General features: G+C 34.9%; 1 protein-coding gene across 1 annotated transcript in view; it reads right to left on the reverse strand.

Annotated features, from left to right (window-relative positions):
- Positions 1-916: 916 nt before the first annotated feature.
- SLC15A4 (solute carrier family 15 member 4) overlaps positions 917-18,495 on the reverse strand; it is a 31,333-nt gene continuing 13,754 nt past the window's right edge. The window contains exons 5-8 of the mRNA XM_026058790.1: positions 15,791-15,959; positions 12,370-12,525; positions 6,125-6,283; positions 917-2,387 (exon numbers count right to left, since the gene is read on the reverse strand). Coding sequence (XP_025914575.1) covers positions 2,236-2,387; positions 6,125-6,283; positions 12,370-12,525; positions 15,791-15,959 — 636 coding nt within the window. The 3' untranslated portion in view covers positions 917-2,235. The remainder of the gene's footprint in view (positions 2,388-6,124; positions 6,284-12,369; positions 12,526-15,790; positions 15,960-18,495) is intronic.

Here is an 18,495-nt window from a genome sequence, read left to right on the forward strand (position 1 = left end):
GACAATATTCTTTCCTAAATAATCTGTACAAGGTTTAATACTGTCAAAGCTTGCCCGCATAGGCTGTCACAGTTATCGTTAGACCTCCAGTTTACTTTGGAGTCATCCTCAGACTACCTTCTCCGTAAAACAAAATTCTCCATAAAACAAAATTCTCCATAAAACAAAATTCTCCATAAAACTCCATTTTAACTATAATCAGCAGTCCCATGGTAGATGGGAAATTATGAATGCTGTTGAAAATGTTTAGATCTTGGGGGAAAAAATAGGCGAAATTGTTTACTTACTGGAAAAGGGGGAAGTACACAGTCACCAAAGTTGATGCCATCTAAGACCAGAAGCAATGCTCCTCTTAGAGTTTCTGAGAGTAGTAATAGTCTTTTGGAAGAATGAACACTTCCAAAAGCAAAGTCTTCATAAACTTAGTTGAATAATACTTAGCAAGCACAGTACAGTTCTCTCCTGATTATAAATGCTTCAGAAATTAATGGAATAAACATTATACACTGTAGATTTATCTCCATGTCAAAACTKCATGACTGCGAAACAGCAGATAGATAGCAAGAAAGAAATCATTTTGTCTCTGTATATTCCCTATGCAGCTTATACCATTTTAATGGTAGGCCTTTTTAGCTGGTTGTAAATAGGATATTCCAGAAACATAGCACACAGAACTTTCAAAACAAAGTTGAAAAATAAATACTTGCTMGTTTTTCCTCATATGAGACATTACTTACTTAATTTCATTAGTTATTCAGATTTTAAACCGTACTGAGTAAAGCAATAGCTGAAGCATCTCCACTGATTCATCTTTAGGTAAAGACAGGACAGCTTGAAGACTGTTATATTATCTGACAAAACAAACTAATAGAATGCCAGTGTCGGTTTAGGAAAATAAAGGCTGAAGAACAAAACATTTGCAGTATAATTTTATTCACCTAGAAACAAAGGGTCAAAAGTCACAGCATGGAAGTTGATTTTATTTTGTAAACTCATTAAAAAGATGTCCACGTACAAAAAAGGACATTTTAACAACTTCAACGCAGACAAAAGAAACTATAAAAATTCAACACGTTAATAAAAAGTTGAGATTTCATTTTCTTTCTGCATAATTCCTTGCAAAGTATTGCTTTCCATACCGCTCTGCACACAATCTGCAGTACAATTGTTAGAACCATTAAAGTTCAAAAGGCTGAATGTAAAACCATTTGCTCTGCTATAGGAATGTGTTGCTGAAAGGTACAAGCCCTGTAGCATGTTAGCTAGAACTAAGACACAGGACTGAAGGAATTGGCTAAAAGGTTTCTAAACTGATGATGCACATTTATCTTCCGAGAACCCAATCTCAGTTCTTTTTTTTTCTGCAAATATTTAAAATATTCTTTATGGATGTAACAGCATTAGACTGAACATACACTTAGTTACATGATGCATGTTTCCATATTGTCCTGATACATCTAACGCTGATCCTAAAATGAAAACATTTCCGAAATAAAACCATTTCAGTCCCAACAACTGTTTATTGTGCGCTAAAACCCGTATCAGCTATGTGACAAGCTACTGTAACCTGTAATTCAGTCTTCAATGTTGGATACTCTTGACTGCAAGTTTGGACTTAAATTCTTGAGATACTTCCAGTGGAACCTCAATTATAAACTACATTCCTTTTTAAATCAGAGCTAATCTACAATTTAATTTGTCCCTGTTTCTCCCAAAAAATGACTTTCAGGCTTTATAATTTATCTTTTTAACCACTGCTTGAACTTCCTGTAAAATGTTTTCTTTCCTATGTGTCTTCAATGTAAGCTTGAGACTGTTGGGTGTTTCTCTAGATCCACAGTTCTTCACTTTAGCAGAGTTCTTCCGTCAGGACTAATCCACATTATAAAAGTTTTCTAAGATTAGCAGTGACTTGTTACATTCAATTTCCAAGTGTAAGTGTCCCAGCTTTTAAGAGTTAAGTAAACATCTCAGGATTAACAAAGAGCAACTTGAATGCCTATAGTTAATACACTMCAAGATGTGTGTTTGTCCTGCCAGGACGTAGTGCAAGAAATGAGCCCCGCCAACATAAGGCACTTACTTACCTATGTTACGTGAGAGGGGCAGGGGCGAGAACTCTTGTAACATGCAAGTCTAACAAAAGAGTCTCACTGGAGAAAATATAAGGTCTCGCAGACTCCGTGCGCTGCCACTTCACTGGGTGCTGCTGTGATAAAGTCTGCTTTGTAACAGTTATGAGATCCTCCCATTGGCAGTCAGTTCATTAATCTTCGATTTTTGATGATCGTATTTCACAGAAACAATAAGGAAAAGCAAGAGAGTGGCTCCTTGGATGGCAGCCAACAAAAAAAAGTAATAGTTTAATTGGCAGCCATTAATGTTACCTAGAAGGAATTGGGGAGAAAACAAAGCATAAATAAAGAATATACAACTAAAAATATTAGTCCCTTTGATCTTAAGTAATGAAGACTTCCTTGCAACAATATGGGCAAAACCAAACCATATGATATTTCCATCAGACTGAACTTTTTTTTTTTTTTAATTATCCAGAACAAAAGATTGAACTTCTGAGAAAAATGCAAAGTCTGAAGATTACTTTCTTTTGTSCTCCTGTTCCTTAAACTAAGTAATTTCCCTGTGGATACAGAAATGCTCTTACAGCACGATTTCCCTTAAAAAATTGCAGAAAGCTCCTGCTACCACTGTAAGAACTTTGTGCACACAAAGACTATGCACATACACCAGTGGGCCTGCTTCAGRAAAGTCAGAACAGTTTAAAAAAAAAAAATTATTAGCCTTTTAAGTCTGGTTTCTTTTACTGTAAAGCTGCAACGCTTTTCTTACTTCATATAAAACAGCTGAAAATCTCAATGTTTATCTTCATATATGATTTGCTTTTTCTCAGCATAAACAATAGAGATCATTTATCAATTTTTGTACAGACAATTCATTTTAAAAGCAACAACAGAAGACATCCTTGTGGTGCAGCCATTAAATGGATTTGCCAGAGAAATTTCTGCAAATAACTGGACTGTAAACTGTTCAGAAACAGCTCACAATGAAATGTAACATTCAAGACGGAAGCAGTGCTAGACGTCAGCTCCCTAATGAGCTTCCTTTAACCTGGACAAATAATTTTGGAGACAAAATCAGCTCTCCAAAATGTACTGTATGTAGACGCTTGTAAATTTTCCTTTCTGTGACTATTCGGTAATATTTTAAAAAATCTACTCTATGAACAGCCCTGGCTAAATTACTCAGAAAGCAAACAACRAAGCAGGATTTGTGTAAAGCATACATACTTTGAGTTCTGCAACATGCAACACCCCCTTCACACATGCGAGTCCTTGCAATGCTGTTTAGAGAATCTAGCATCAAAAACATTCCTCCAGCCTCCCAAATCAGTACATATGCCACCCGCTTTGCCAGTACTACCAAGTTATACAGATTAGTAACTAAAGATCCTTTACCATCTTTGTTACATATGCTTTTAAGGAGCTTAGAGAATATACTGAAGTGATAAGGCATTCATTTTTTGTTTGTTTGTTTTAAAAAAGCCCTTATGTTTTACAGCTTAACTGAAATAGGTAARAGTATGAATTTTTGTACTATGTTTCTATACTACAGAGCCCTCTCCATCMGTCTTCTCAGCCCTGCTTAGTGTTTCATGGTGTCCGTGCATGTGGAGGCCGGTACCTCCCTTCTTTGCTAAGCCAAAGAAAGAAAATAAAAAGAATCACAAATATATATGCTTTTCGGGAAAAGCTTTGGCAACTTTGTAGGTATAAAGAAAGCAATTACGGCAATTTTCTCTCAGCCTTCTCTTAGAACAAAGTTAAGAGCTCATGAAACCATATGCAGTTTCTTTTGGTTCAATTCACCTTTGACACTCCCTCAAAGTTGTTATAAATTAGTGATTTGTAGCACATTAAATAATGTCAAATTAAGAAAGCTCATTGCTGAAACATTATTCCTCTATTAAGAAATGTATACTAACTACTGCTGTATTTCCAAGAACAATATATTGTGGCTCATTTCCAACATGCCACATGAGCCACAGCCAACTGGACCATTATAATCATCAAAAAGGGTAGAGAAAGTAAAAATAGTGAAGTGTACATCCATCCTTACAAGCTGTTCATGCAGCATGCATATAAATGTTCAGATTAAATTACTTTAATTACTGAAACTTAAGATTCAATTAAATGAATATATAATAAAATGCAATAAAATTAAAATGAGTCTTTCCTTGACATTTAAAATACAATATACATGTGAATCTCCATTTCAAGAGCAGACATGTTTAAAAAGTAGTAATTATCCTTTATGAGATGGGATATTAACTCCATGAAGTCTCAGTTTTTGCCACAGAAATAACAGTTGTTTCAATAACAGCAATCAACACTGAACTGCCAGCAGAGAGTGAACACTCTTGCTAGGTTTTGGAGGCACTCAGTTATCTCAGATGATATCACGAGCTAACATACTTAGCGTAAACAGCATAAACTTGGAGCTGTGTTTATATTATGCAGCATCTAATGAAAAATTCAGAAGTCATTAATTCATAAAGCTTCCTTCTTACATTTCTTACCCTTGAAAGCCTAAGTAAATTTTAGGTGTGAATTTGATAGTATCTTTCAGTAATGTTATAGCGAATGAAATTAATTGAGAGGAGAAAGCCCTGTTTATTCCCAAGATATAAACAGTAAAAATAGCAGCAATACAAGATGCTACAAATCAAAATCTCCCACAGAGCGCTTCAACCTTGACCCAGAGGTACAGCTGCTGAGACGGCTCACTTATACATCAACCTTTCATACTAAGGAGAGTAGAAATATCCAGTTCTGACAGCTGCCCAAAGGACAGTTCACTGAGCTGAGTAGCTTATTCAAAGCAGATGACCAGTGAGTCATGGAAGGGTAAGTGGTTCCAGATCTAACCAACTCTGGATGTATTTGGCACAACCTATATATTTTATGGGAAGAATATTAGTCATTGTTTTCTTTTAGGCTGCTTCAGAAAAAAAAGGCATGAAAAGGCTAAAACAGCAGCATCAAATATCACATTTGTTAATTTGTATCAAATGATTATCCTCCTATTTAGCACTTATCAATGTAATTAGCCCTATATAGAACTGTAAAAACAAGATGTTCTTCCTAGGTTGAAAATGAGTAGGGAAAACTGCCTCAGTGTGATTAAATTTTCATTTGGTGAGGACACTTGCATAAAGCTAAGGCTATTTGTCATATTTTGCCATTTTAAAAGAAGAACTTACAAAACAAAGATACCAACTTTTGACATAAATGTTGTTTCAGACAGTGTTACTCTTTGGTAGCATCCAAATCTAGTTTAAATGGCAAATATGCTCATACCAAATTTAAAGTAAGTTTAGGCAGCACTTTTAAGCTGTGTATAAACAGTAGGGCTAGCATACATTTTAAGAACTGTTTACACACTCCTTCTGTTGGAACTAATTAAACCAGTGACTATGGTATGATTTTCTGAAATTCCCAAGGTGCCACCTACTGGTGCCAATAATTATTTTTAAGTTCAATTGACAATACAAAGCAAAAGTTACACTGGACTTTAAAAACAGTGTAAATAACTAGCAGACAGAAATACAAAATTAACTCATGGTAATTGCCATGAAGTCTCTTGAAACTAGAAAGCGGAATAATCACTAAAAGCAAGCTGCGTACATTTTACTCCCCACACCTCCAGAAGGTAGTTTTAGTACTTTAGAGCAAATATAGTCTTCTTCTTTAAACTATGTCAGTAATTTAAATAATTTTTTACTGACATACAAAGATTTCTAAGTAATTTCTAGTGATAAAATGCAATAAAACAACAGTTGAACAAGTAATTGACAAGCTCTTACAGAGTTCAAATAATACAAAGGTGTTTCCCATGCTTTCAGAAGTACAAGGTATTGTTTTCCATAGTCATGTTAATTTGTACTTACAAGCAAGATGAAACTTTGTCTTTAACATAATAGTAAATAAATCTATAAAGTCAAAATAATACTGTGTTAAGCTACAACAGTTCCACGTGCTCGAAGCTTAACTGTTTCTGAAGGAAGCCTTTTACTTTATAGAATTGGAATACACTGAAAATAACTTACCAAAATCTGTGTGATTACTCATCCAGCCAATTTCTTTAATAGACACCAGTGCCAACAGTCCAGAGCCAACAAATGATCCAATCCCCGAAAAGAAAAAAAACAGCCCCATAATAGCACTCTGCATAGATTTGGGAGCAGCTGAATATGCAAATTCTAGACCTGTATTAAAAGAAAAAATTGCAATTGTAAGATATAAGAAATAAAAGTAGTTTGTTCTAGTTCAGTGTAATAGAAGTTACAGATGCGTACTACTTCTAGTATGTTACAAATCTAAAACTAGCAGATTTCAGAAGACAGGGAATTGAGGTATTCAATCACCATCAATTTCCAGTTCCCTCTAATTGCCTAAAAAGCCCTCTTAAAGGTCATCAATATATGTTTTATATCAACCCATTAAATAGACAACATTTGTGACAAGCACTTTGATCTCACTAGTATTACATGTGCAACATTAAAAAATCTCCTGATGCAGCATGATCATTTCTCTGTCTAAAATTATCCTTAGAAAGAGCTTACATTTCTGGGATTTACTCATTTGATCTACATCAGTTGACTTGGAAAATAAAGATTGTATATGGAAGCCCAACCTAGAAATGATTTACCCTTCATTTATTTGTCTTTCATCCTTAACAGAAATTTATTAAAGTCTAACTTTGTTGTAATGATCATTTAGATAAACCTGGTGCTAACATTGAATCATTTTGAGAGACTAGCTTAAAACTTTGCTGAACAATTTTTCAAACCCAGGCCTGAAAGTTTTCTGAAAGTAGGTTCCGAAAACAAATCTCGGTCCCAGTGATTGTCTGATAAAAGCGAACTGTCAGAATGACTAAGGACCAGCCATTTTCCCTCTTTTTGCTAGTTGAGAAATGGCCTAGAGATTCAAGTAATTGCTTTGGCATGGATGTTCAAAGAACCTGGCGACTCCATTTTCGTGTTCCCCGTTTCATTTGTTTCTGTATTTCCTATCTATCTGTTGTGTAGCATTTACAAAGCATACGGCCTTCCTTGCTGAGAACAAAGTACTCAAGAACTGAAGGACATTCTTGCATTGACCATGAACATTTATTTCCCTTGGAGATACTGGCAGACACTGAGTCTGTATGTGCAGACAGAGAAATTAATTGTAGCTGGAAAGGGAGTAATTAATTTTAATTTAATTTTGATCTAGAATTCTCTGAGCCCACTGCTTGTCTGTCTATTCTTTTAAGTATTGTAGAAACGGAACTTAAACTTTAAGCTCCCCTTACTTAAGTTTCAACCAATAAAAGCAGGAAAAAAAAGCCAGTGGTATCAATTTAAAAACAATTTGTACTACTGAATTTGAGTACCGACAGGACACACTGGGTTAGGTGCTGCCTTGCAAAGACTAATGCTCATGATTAGCACTTTTTAGAGCAGTATTCCTGCCAAAAATCACATGGGATTATCCACAAGAGACAGTCAAATACAGTCTCTGCAGAGCTTTTTCTCTGAAGGATGAAATGCTTGTTTCAAAATAGGCTGCCTCATACTGAAATTAATGAGAGCACTCGCTACCTCATCTATTGTTTTTCTTGACAAAGATAGCATTATAGACCTAAAAAAGGACAAATCTTATGTCTGCATAATAAAGGTACACTTTAGTTTCAGCACCACTGTTATTTGACTTTTGCTACTCCAGACAGAGTTTAATAGAAATACACCCGCATTTCCTTTCAAGAAAAGGCTTAACACTTCAGGCCAGGCAGGTCAATTTGCCTGTTGCGAGGGAGCAACTCTGTTCTTGTAAGAGAATCAGAACTATATGTTCTTACTTATTGATCTAACAACATTTTGTACTGCCTCATGAGAAATCTCAGATAATCACCAAGCTGATTTTCTTCCTTTTCAAAGTGTCATCCTAGAAGAGAACTGAAGCATTCTTGGTGCAACTCAGCTCTGTACAGCTCTAAATTCAAACCAGAATGAGACAATATCTATAGAGATGGAAGAGGCAGTCAGGTAGAAACCAGGGGAAAACRAGTTATACTTAGTTTGAGAATTAGAAACAAAAATTGCTTTATCACTAAAATAATTCAGATTTTTCACAGAAGTATTTATCTGGCCAACCTCACTTTAAAAAAAAGAAAACTACTTTCATGACAGAGTAGCTTGTTTTTATCCTCTTGTTAAGTTACCATAGTTGTCACAAGTCTCCAGAATATCAGTCATATTTTGGTTACCAGGCTTTGTGCATACTGAACAATTTAAACTCAAGTACATCACGTGAAAGAATATGTCATTGTTCATTTAGAGTTACACTGGACTTGAGTGTTATTGCTAAAGAAAATCTAAAAACTTAAAACAAAATAGATATAACACTATGCACTTTTTCCAACAAAATAAGACACGTTTCTAAACTKGAATAGTGTTTCCAGCAACCCTAATATTTAATCTGGCATAAAGAACACAAAATCTTTTCTTTGCCTTCAGAGATATTCTTGCCTGCTGGCAACCATTGATAATGATTTCATGCTACCTCAAACAAGCAGTTTTGAAAGTAAACCCTCTAGTTGGTGTTGTCATGTGAGATTATGATTCCCAGTTAAATAAAGGTGCTTTAAGAGGATTGACAGAATAATACAAAAGATTAATGCAATGTGTGTCATCTTTTTAAAGGTACCTCAAGTGTAACTAATGTGGCGTAATAAGAATATGCTTAGTTTTACAGTAAACAAAAACAAACCTATGTTTCTGCTCTTATGATATTTAGTCCTTTTTTGTTCACAATAAACGCTTCCAAATCAGTGTAGCTTTATAACCATTAACACTTTACTTTTTCTAAAGCTGAAGTTCATAGCACAATAGATGCGTCTATCAATGTTTAATATCAAATTGGTAAAGTATACTCTATTAAGTCTTGAGGGGCCTTCTTAAAGATATTAAGAATTCAGTTTAGATAGCGATCAGAAGACCAGGGGAAAAAAGCTTTGTAAAACAAATTGAATGAAAGTGTAATACACAAAGCAATTAAGATCTGCATGGAATCTCTGGTTCAAACAGAAGCATTTCCATTTTTTTCTAACATTGGCCAACTAACAGTTTTTGAAGTTACAAAGCTGTTATTACAGATGCAGCAAGTGCAAAAGAACAGCAGGGTATTCACATAAGAATAGCGTAAGCTCTTAAGATTTTACTTCCCATGAAGAAGCCCACTAAAAAAGTATAAACAATCCTCAGCTTGGAGCTCAACAAAGACTGCATCAAGCCCTTGACCTTTTCATAAGCTGCAGATACATTTGTTATTTTTTTTGCTTGGGAACACCAATAAACTGATAATAGTGATTGACAAAGAGGAGAAACCAGAATGTGTAAGTGGAATAAAAGTTATCAATTTTGGCATGAACACTAGCATTTCCTGTAAGTCATCTGCTTGTCTGAGTTCAGATTTAATTGGCATGATCCCTAAAGCTGTACCTAAAGCTAAGTAACTCGTTCTACTCTTTTGAGAAAAATACTAAATGTAGTGTTATTTTTAATAAGTGACTCAACCGAGCAAGAATTTCATCTTCAGATTTTTAAGTGTTAGGATTTGTGATGGTTATTTTTCAAACATAATTAAATATACTATAATACAAGACAACATTGACTATGCAGATATATCATCTTGCAAAGGATACAAATTGCACTGTTAAAGCATACTTTCCATTTAAGAATCTAAAGTGTTTATCAGCTTAGGTCTTAGTGTGCTTTAAAGATAAGGAACTCTCCTTCCATCTTACTAGTTGTTTATTGAAGCAAATGAATTAAAGGACTTGTCTCTATATTATTTGGTGGGGGGGGGGCAGGAATGGGACCCATATCAGACAGTGAGTTCAGTTCAACCATTTGACAGTTACAGGTACATCTGCATTACTGACTGCTGCAGCACAAAGAGGGATGAATCAGGGTTTGATCTGGTGCAGTCAGGTAGGGTTCTAGGACCTTATGTCCAAATCATGTTCATTGTCACGAAAGTTTGTGCCAGTTGCTGATTCTAGATGCACACTTTGCAGGCCTAGAGCTAACTGTTGGAGGACCCTGCGTTCCCATTGCAAATGGGATGCTCGCAACAGCACTGTCCTGTGAGATATCAATCTGCCTTCCACAAGGAAGGAAAGAGTACGCTGGAGGTATGCTTGAATGCATACTGCAAGGCTCCAAATACAGACACAAGGCAAAGTTGTACCTAAAAAGGTACAACATACTAAATAACTAAGGTGGATTCTAATACACGATGGGTATATCTGTTTCTTCCAGTTCCAAGAAATTCCAGGCCAGACAGCTGGAAGAAAAGTTTACAGCAAATGAGCAGATCATCTGTGTTAATTCTCAAGTAGCTGGGTATAAAATGAGACCAAATATGGAAAACACAAGAAAAGTGTCTCAAGTGTCACGAAAGGAAACAAGAAAGAAGAAATGGTCGCAGAATTCAAAGCTGTGAAGTATAAGATTAGACAGCACACAATATATGCATTGCTTTTTGAAAAGCAAACAAGTTGAGTTTTGCAGTCCTGCCATATGTAGGTCACAGCAAGGGATAATATGCTAAAATGAAGCTGGCCTTTTATGCAACCTCTAAATACGCTAGATTTTAAATACGTTGAAACAGTTTTACAAACTTTGACAACAAAAGGTTATCAGAAATCTAGTACCTATTCAAAAAAAAGGCATAAAGCTGTTTCAGAGATAGAAAAAGGCAAAAGCCACATTTTTCTACTTGCCAAGCAGCCCAGCCACCTCGTTTTATTTCCTGTGATGACAGTGGAATACATGTAATCAGAAACCTGACAGAGTAGAAGTTCTGTCTTCCACTGAGAGGGAAACAAACAGCCCATGTGAGAGCTGGGGCTATCTCCAGCTGGGACTACCATCTTACAGAATCAGAGCATTTCAGTTTAAACCATTGTGCTTGCCGAGCACGAGSAATGAGACTAGTCTCTTACAGGGGAAGTGAACACAGGAAATTCTGTCAGGAATCTGAGGGAAAGAGCCATGTGCAATGCCAGTTTGAATGGATGATCTTCAAAATTCAACATTCTGAACCAGTATTAAAATGCATTAGTAAGTAACTATAGTTAAGCAAATACTACATGATTTTTAACTCAAGTCACTGGAGGAGTTCTGATACATCAGAGCAGCTAGCTCTACAATTCTACATAAGTAATATCAGAACAGCAATATAACAAATCTAAGATTATAAAAGGTTTCTGTTACTGGTACCTAGGCATTGCTTCCAAGCACTAAATGTGTAAACACTGTGCTGAGAGATTCACAATAGCATTTCACTTGTTTAATCATAATAAACCAGTGCTAGCCATACCACAGTGACAGCAGATAAATTGCCTGTGCTTTTTTTGTGCTAATGAGCCCTGCATGTGTATGAAACAGACCAGAAAATAAGATTTTATAGTCCTATTCACCCTCTCCACCCACTTCACTTTCAGCTTAAAATCAATATGATCAAACAGCTGTCCACAACATCACACAGAACAGTATTAAGAAATTTAAGACTATTTGTGGTTGTTCTAGAAAGGCAAGATTTGAACAGCGTCTCAACTTGTCTAGTATCATGAAGTATTAAATAACTTCAGAAAAGTTGGTCTATAAATAAAGCAGATAAAACTGTGCAAAAACTAGCTATTCTGTTATTAATATTCACAAAAAACTGTTTTTAATATCACATGATCTTTCATATTTCAGAGGTGTAAGAATTCAAGTCATATGAATTTGAAGTGGTGACAAATCTTGCTAAGATGGTTTCTTCCTTCCCTTTTTCTCAAAAAGGTATTTCCAAATACTAACTGACTTTCTAAACTGTGAGCTCATCTTTTAAACCACGAAATGACRAACCACAAATTTTATTTGCMACACTTGGAGGAGAATTCAGAGGAAACAATACAGCATTGAAACTATTCTTCCAAGTACAGTATTGAACAAGTATCTTGTTTTCTACTACAGCTGGTAAATATGCACTGCTGACTGGATGACATGCAAATATTCTAGATGTTACTCTTCATGAAACTCAGTTACGAAAATAACTTTTCACATAGCCAGTTTTCAAATGTGAAAAAAATGATGTGTGCTTTGCCATTGCACATTTAGGTATATTGTATAATATTGTATTTGGGAACATTACAGCTTATTTATAATGATTTGAAAAGTAAATATTTATTTTCTAAGAACCCATCACTCATGATGGATGGTATGTAGAAGCAGTTTTAAAACACACACCAAAGGCTTACCTGCTATACTTGCAAATATTTCACTGAATCCAATGAGCACATATTGAGGAATCTGCCACCATATTGGCATATCTGCAGCATGGTATGTAACATTTCCAATTGTCTGATTAATTGTTTTAACCTTTACAATTTTCAGTCTGTTGCTTTCCAGAATTCCTACATGGGGTGGGGAGGAAAAAAAGATTGACCTAAAATGCAAACACTGTTTCTTCACATTAAGAATTAAATTAGGATTCAGTCCTGCATGACAATTTATGAAATAGGTGTATATATATTTCTTTATTTCCTAATATAAATCATTTCAGACTACTTTTGCTATTGTTATTTCAAGAAATATAGTTCTTCTTCCATAGAATTACTGTGATTATATTCTTACTTAGTAGCAGTAATTACAGTATACAAATTCTTAACCCTTTTCCTTCTGCCTAAACAGGCAGATTAGCTGAGAGCTTTCACATACAAACACAGTTATTTTTAAAGACAATTTCTTTTTCATAAACTACTACCTTACAGTGTTGAATCACTGCATCTGCAAACAGGATATTAGTAAACTAGGAACCATTTTGCTTATCAAAATGATTATACAAATGCTGTAGAACTATAAAAACCCACTGTGAATAAGAACATGTCATTTATTTGACATTTAATATCTTAAGAGCTCCAAAAGCTCATTAGAGATTGATTTACAAGCTATACTTTGTAYAGAAATCACTTCATGTAGCACTGAAAAATAGACACTGTAAAATATAACAATTTTTAGCTCATTTACCGCAAGAGTTTAGAGTAGAAGTTGGATATCAGATAAACCCGTAAGAAGAATTGTGTGCTATTGTTGAAGTTGCCCAAATTAAAGTTGCCCAGATTCTTTACCTTCCTCATTTCTTTTTAGGTGACCACTTCCCTATCTTATTTTTAAGTATCTTTCCTTAGCTCTCCAGTCACCTCAATGCCCTACATTAAAATCTGAACTGTGAAAAGCTGATGCAACTAAAATAAAGCTGGGTTTCTGCATGTTTTGTTTTTAATGTAGCTCATAATTCAGTTTCACTCTAAAATGTTTAAAATATAAACAAAGCAGTATGAACAGCTAAGAACTCGGAAAAAATTTCATTCATACACATTCAACATGAAATCACTGCACTTCAAAGCATCTTGTGATCCTTAATGTGTGTGATGATATTCTTCAAGACTTAAGCAAATTTATCACGTATTTAGCCCCAAAAAGGAGCGTAACTACATTTTACCAAACTTTGCCATAAATTTCTCTGCAAAGCTGAATACTTTAGAARCTAGAATCTATTGATTCTTTCTTAGACTTTGATAGTAACAAGTTTCAGGTTTAATCTTACAATTTTAATAGTTAAAAGAACCTTAATTCTTGCTATAATTGTTTAAACTCTATAAATGAAGTAGATTTTCCAACTGAATAACCTTAAATACTGCTGCTCRGAATTTAGGATAAAATGCATGAAGCACAGCAGATGTTCATTAAATCTAATCAGTTGTATTCTCACACAGTTTATAAGATATTTAAAATAATCTAAACAATCTAATAGGCAGCCTAAGTAGTGTCCAGAACTAATGCCAGTTAGATAAGTAAGTTAAAATGGAAATATGGYGCAAATAAATCATTAAGATACTTCCAAGACTGCAAGTTAAGATATTAACATCTTCATACAATCCAGATTTTAATCAGTATCTCTCTCTAAGGCAGGAATGTTTGGAAGTAATGTTATACTTTAGGAATACTAAATTAAATTATGGTTTCTATAAATACCATTTAATGAGAGAATAAAAATGTTATGAAATATATAAATCAACAGAAGCTTCCTTCCCCTTAAAATAAGTGCAGTTCCCTGCACCCCAAAGTTGTTGCAACTGAAGCTCTCAAATTCATATTATGATGAATGGATGTTATGTTATTCCAACAGGTTATACTTTCCAGCCAGATTGAAGATAATTATTTCAATGACTAAAGAATTCACCTTCTCAGCTTCTACTGTGAAAGGGTTGGCAAGGATCAAACCAACAAAATCATGCATCACATTTGTAGGTGAACTGTTAACAAAAATTTGAAGTTTTAACAAATTCTGCTATATGAAATCATTCCCCGAGTCAGTTAAGATAGTTCAATATGCTTTTTTTCAGTACTAATATAGACATATATTGCTGTTTTTGAATTCACTTATAGACTGAGCCAGCAAGATCTATGTAAAGAGCTGACATTTAACTGTTTTACATTATCTTCCTGTGCTGGTTGCAGTGTGTTCTAAGTRACGTGGAATAAGAGAAACATTCCCATTTTAAGTTTCAGTGACTTTGCTGTAAGAACTTTACTTGTCCACATACAAAGTGACCTTGGCCTAATAAGGTAATTATCTCTCTCATTGAGAGAAATATTAATAGCTCAATAAAATGTCCCTCTCTCTAAAATATAGGAGATTACAAGTGCTGAAATTAATTTATATAATGCTATAATGCTTTATCAATATGTTCATTACAGTGATACTAGGTGAAGGCTATAGGTTCTATGAAGCATTGCTCAGAGATGTTCAGTTCCACATCAGCAGTACTTAACAACTTTACATCATCTCAAATGCAGCTGATTTATGGTTCAAACAGAGATGCCATCTTTTTCCTTTTGTGCTACAGCTAAGCTATTTTACACTACAATAATTCCCAAACATTAGGGAACATTAAGGTAGGGAAGAAAAGACCCAAAGTGGGAGGAAACTTGTTCAGCAATAACCCAACTTTATTACTTCACATAAAGGGAAAAGATTTTAGGTAGAATTTTGCTTAGTTAATATTTGGAAGTCAGACTGTATGAAGGTATATACTAATTTCTGAACATCTTTGTTTTTCAGGATAAATAAATTTTCAATTTCCAGATAAATGGTCAATAAATCAGATAACACAGACTTCCGTATTACAATAAATTTTATTTTATGAAGACTAAAGACTTCACATTCAAATGCTGGATACTTTGTTCAGGCAACCCAAGCAGTGATCAGTGAAGGTAAGGCCTAGGTTGAGAAAACATGGTCAGAAGATGAATAATTCCTCTATATCATGCATACAAAAAAAGTAACACTGGAAGTGGTGCATGTGAAAATGTAAACCCTCTACCCTCAAAACCTTAACTAACAAGTTTATTTTAAAAGGTACAGTCACAGTCTTATTCAGGCAGCAAATACGCTCCAGTTTGATCATTAAAAAAGTCAAAAAAGCTTAATAATATTTTGTGTAAAAGCTCTTTAATTGTGGGGAATGCATCCATGCTGCTACATTCTAAAAACCACTTGCAAAGGACTCTTGAATAATCATGAATTAAAGACTCAGGAAAATTTCTTTAAAAAAACGCTATTGGAAGTAGCCAAAGAAATAACTACGTAAGTAGATCTCAATGTTGTTGTCTTACCTGCAGCAAATGCAGAACACATCACAAAGAACATTCCAACTGCAATCCTCTTCAGTGAGGATGGCAGCAAGCCATTCCTCTTTAAAACGGGGTCTACCAATTTATCTTTTAAGGGTATTAGGATCAGAATAAGCACTGCATCAAACATAGTCAACCAGGCAGCTGGAAACTGAAAGGGTAGATGACTTAAGTTAGCAATTTCATCCTTAAGGGTTGATTTTTACTTTTCTTTAACAAATGGAAAAATGTAGTATTTTTCATGAAATACTGAGATCCAAGACAAATTGAAGTGAAGTGATAGACATTAGAAACTGAGTAGAATAAGAGTGTGTACGTGCTGAGGAAAAACAAACACTCAGATATTCAGGTTGTCATTTACTTTGGCAGYTCGTAATTATGTTAGCTCAGAAGCACAAATGATCCTCACCATAGTAATTCCAACAGGATGGCATACTCCCACTTTGAGATGCATCTCCAGCTGTGCTGAGGTTTTTTTTTTTTTTAGGAGCTTTCTACTGGGACTGAACAACATCAAATGTTCAGAGCAAAAAGAACATTGGGTTCCCTCCACTAAACCAAATAATAGTGCGTATAGAGTTTGAAGGARAATAAGGAGTAAGAAATTACTGGGCAGATGAAAAGAGTACTCCCTGAAAACAAAATGCAGAAGTCAGCAGAGTTGTTTTACAAAGGATTTGACATGGCATTACCATACTGAGCAGAGTACGAATGTTATCAAAGAGAGTATCCCAGCAAGCTAGGTTGCTGTTTGTTCCTAGAAAGGCGGACATTCAGCTAATCAAGCTTGCACTTTCGGAATACAGATACGCTCCATCAGGAATGTCCTTTAAGCCTACCAAAAGGCTTTAACAGCTAGCAGGCAGTGATGCAAAAATCTAAAACAAGCCCAATCTGCAAGCCCCCCATACAATCACTATCTCTATATTATAAGGAGAATGGCACATATCGGCCAACATTGTGTGACTACTTCTAAAAATTATTTCTAAGTTTCAGAGGGCTCATAGTTTAGGTCCGTATTCTGAATTATCACTGGCTAAAACGAAAATTAAATAACTGACTAAAGCTATGTTGATTTCTTTTCAAAGAGAAGATGGACATTAGTACCATCTCAACATTTTTTTTTCCAGATATCTTGAAATTTGTTTAATGGAAAACTCACTGTTTTGGGAGCTTTTCTGCCATTAAGATTTATTAGTCATAGACCACCTGTCTGAGGAATGATTGATTGTGCCACTCAAATTTAGTAAATAAATCATGCATATTATTTAAATGAACATACATGAAGATGTGTTTTTAAAGGCATTCAAAGCCAATATTAATGGCATATAGGTCAGGAAGTGATTTAATACAATTAAATATTCCCTACTTGTTTATTTTGCTTCCAGTGATGTACTCTAGTCTGACAGAGTTGCACATCATTTCTATTCCAGTCATGAAAAATATTTAATAGCCAGGTGCTGTAGATCTTTTATTATTAAGCTTAGAGCTTTTCACAAGTATGCCACAGAATAGTGGAAACAGTTTTAGTAATGTAATACAAAATTCAATTAAATTTAAATTATACTTGTCAAATGAACAAAGAATATTGTGTAATACATTCATCTTTTGTCATCTGCAAGATTCAGCAATTCACAACGAGATTTCTGTCTGTATGAATGTGACAATTTCTACCAAGCTTAATAATATTTAGAACCTGTTCTACGCTGGCAAACTAAGACAGTGCAGGGAGATTTCTAAAAATGTTCTGTTCAGGGAGAGGGGGGAGGATTTTTTTAATTGCATTTAGAACAGGGTTGCTGTGCTGTAGTATGCATATCACTTTGAATCTAGATACCCAAAAGACAAATACTGCTTGATCTATGTGTTTCAGGTGAAGGAAACAACTCAAGATTAGAACAGATGGATGTTTTCTAGAGATTACCCCAGGGCCTGTGGCATACTAAAGCTAAGGCCACAGTAACAGAGTAGACAACCACCTTCCCTTAGGACTACAAAATCTCAATCACTGTAAGCAGCTCAATATACCGTGCACTCAGCCTCTGACTTATGTGGGCATGAACCTCTCACTGCAGATCAGAATCCTATTTTACTGATCAGTTGTAATCGCTCCACCATGACCGAGACAACCATGAATTGCAGAAAAGAGTTAGGCAAATATGAATCCTTAGTTCTTCATAATCCAAGCAGGAGCTTGCATTTTCACAGGAGTTTCCACCCAAAAAGACCAAGTCTTTTATTGATATCAAGCCATGTCTATATTAGACTTTAACAAAGTCTCCAACTAGCATTAGCACACGTATGTGTAACAGATTGGCCAGTAGCACTTTTTTTTTTTTTAAACCACTTCCAGCATGCTGATGTGTCGTGACAAGACAGCAGTTATTAAAAATCCCATTGCTTCCTTGCTGTACATTACAGCTTTTGATTGCAGTTCTCCAAAGCACCCAAGTTCATAGTTTGAGAATCTCAAGAAGTTAAGGTGATGACGACTTCTCAGAATTGCAAACAAAACTGAATTCATTCTAATCTCTCCTGAATGTTTCCCCACTGTTTCAATATCATGGAGTTGAAAATAGAATAATCAGCTGATCTGGTTACATGAAAATATTCAGCAGTTTGATACATAAGGTTATGCTTAGCAACCTTCACCTACATTCAAAAATCCAGAGAATTGTGCTGAGTTA

Source organism: Apteryx rowi, unplaced genomic scaffold (assembly GCF_003343035.1).
Source record: "Apteryx rowi isolate R43461 unplaced genomic scaffold, aptRow1 scaffold_15, whole genome shotgun sequence".
NCBI classification, from domain to species: Eukaryota; Metazoa; Chordata; class Aves; order Apterygiformes; family Apterygidae; genus Apteryx; species Apteryx rowi.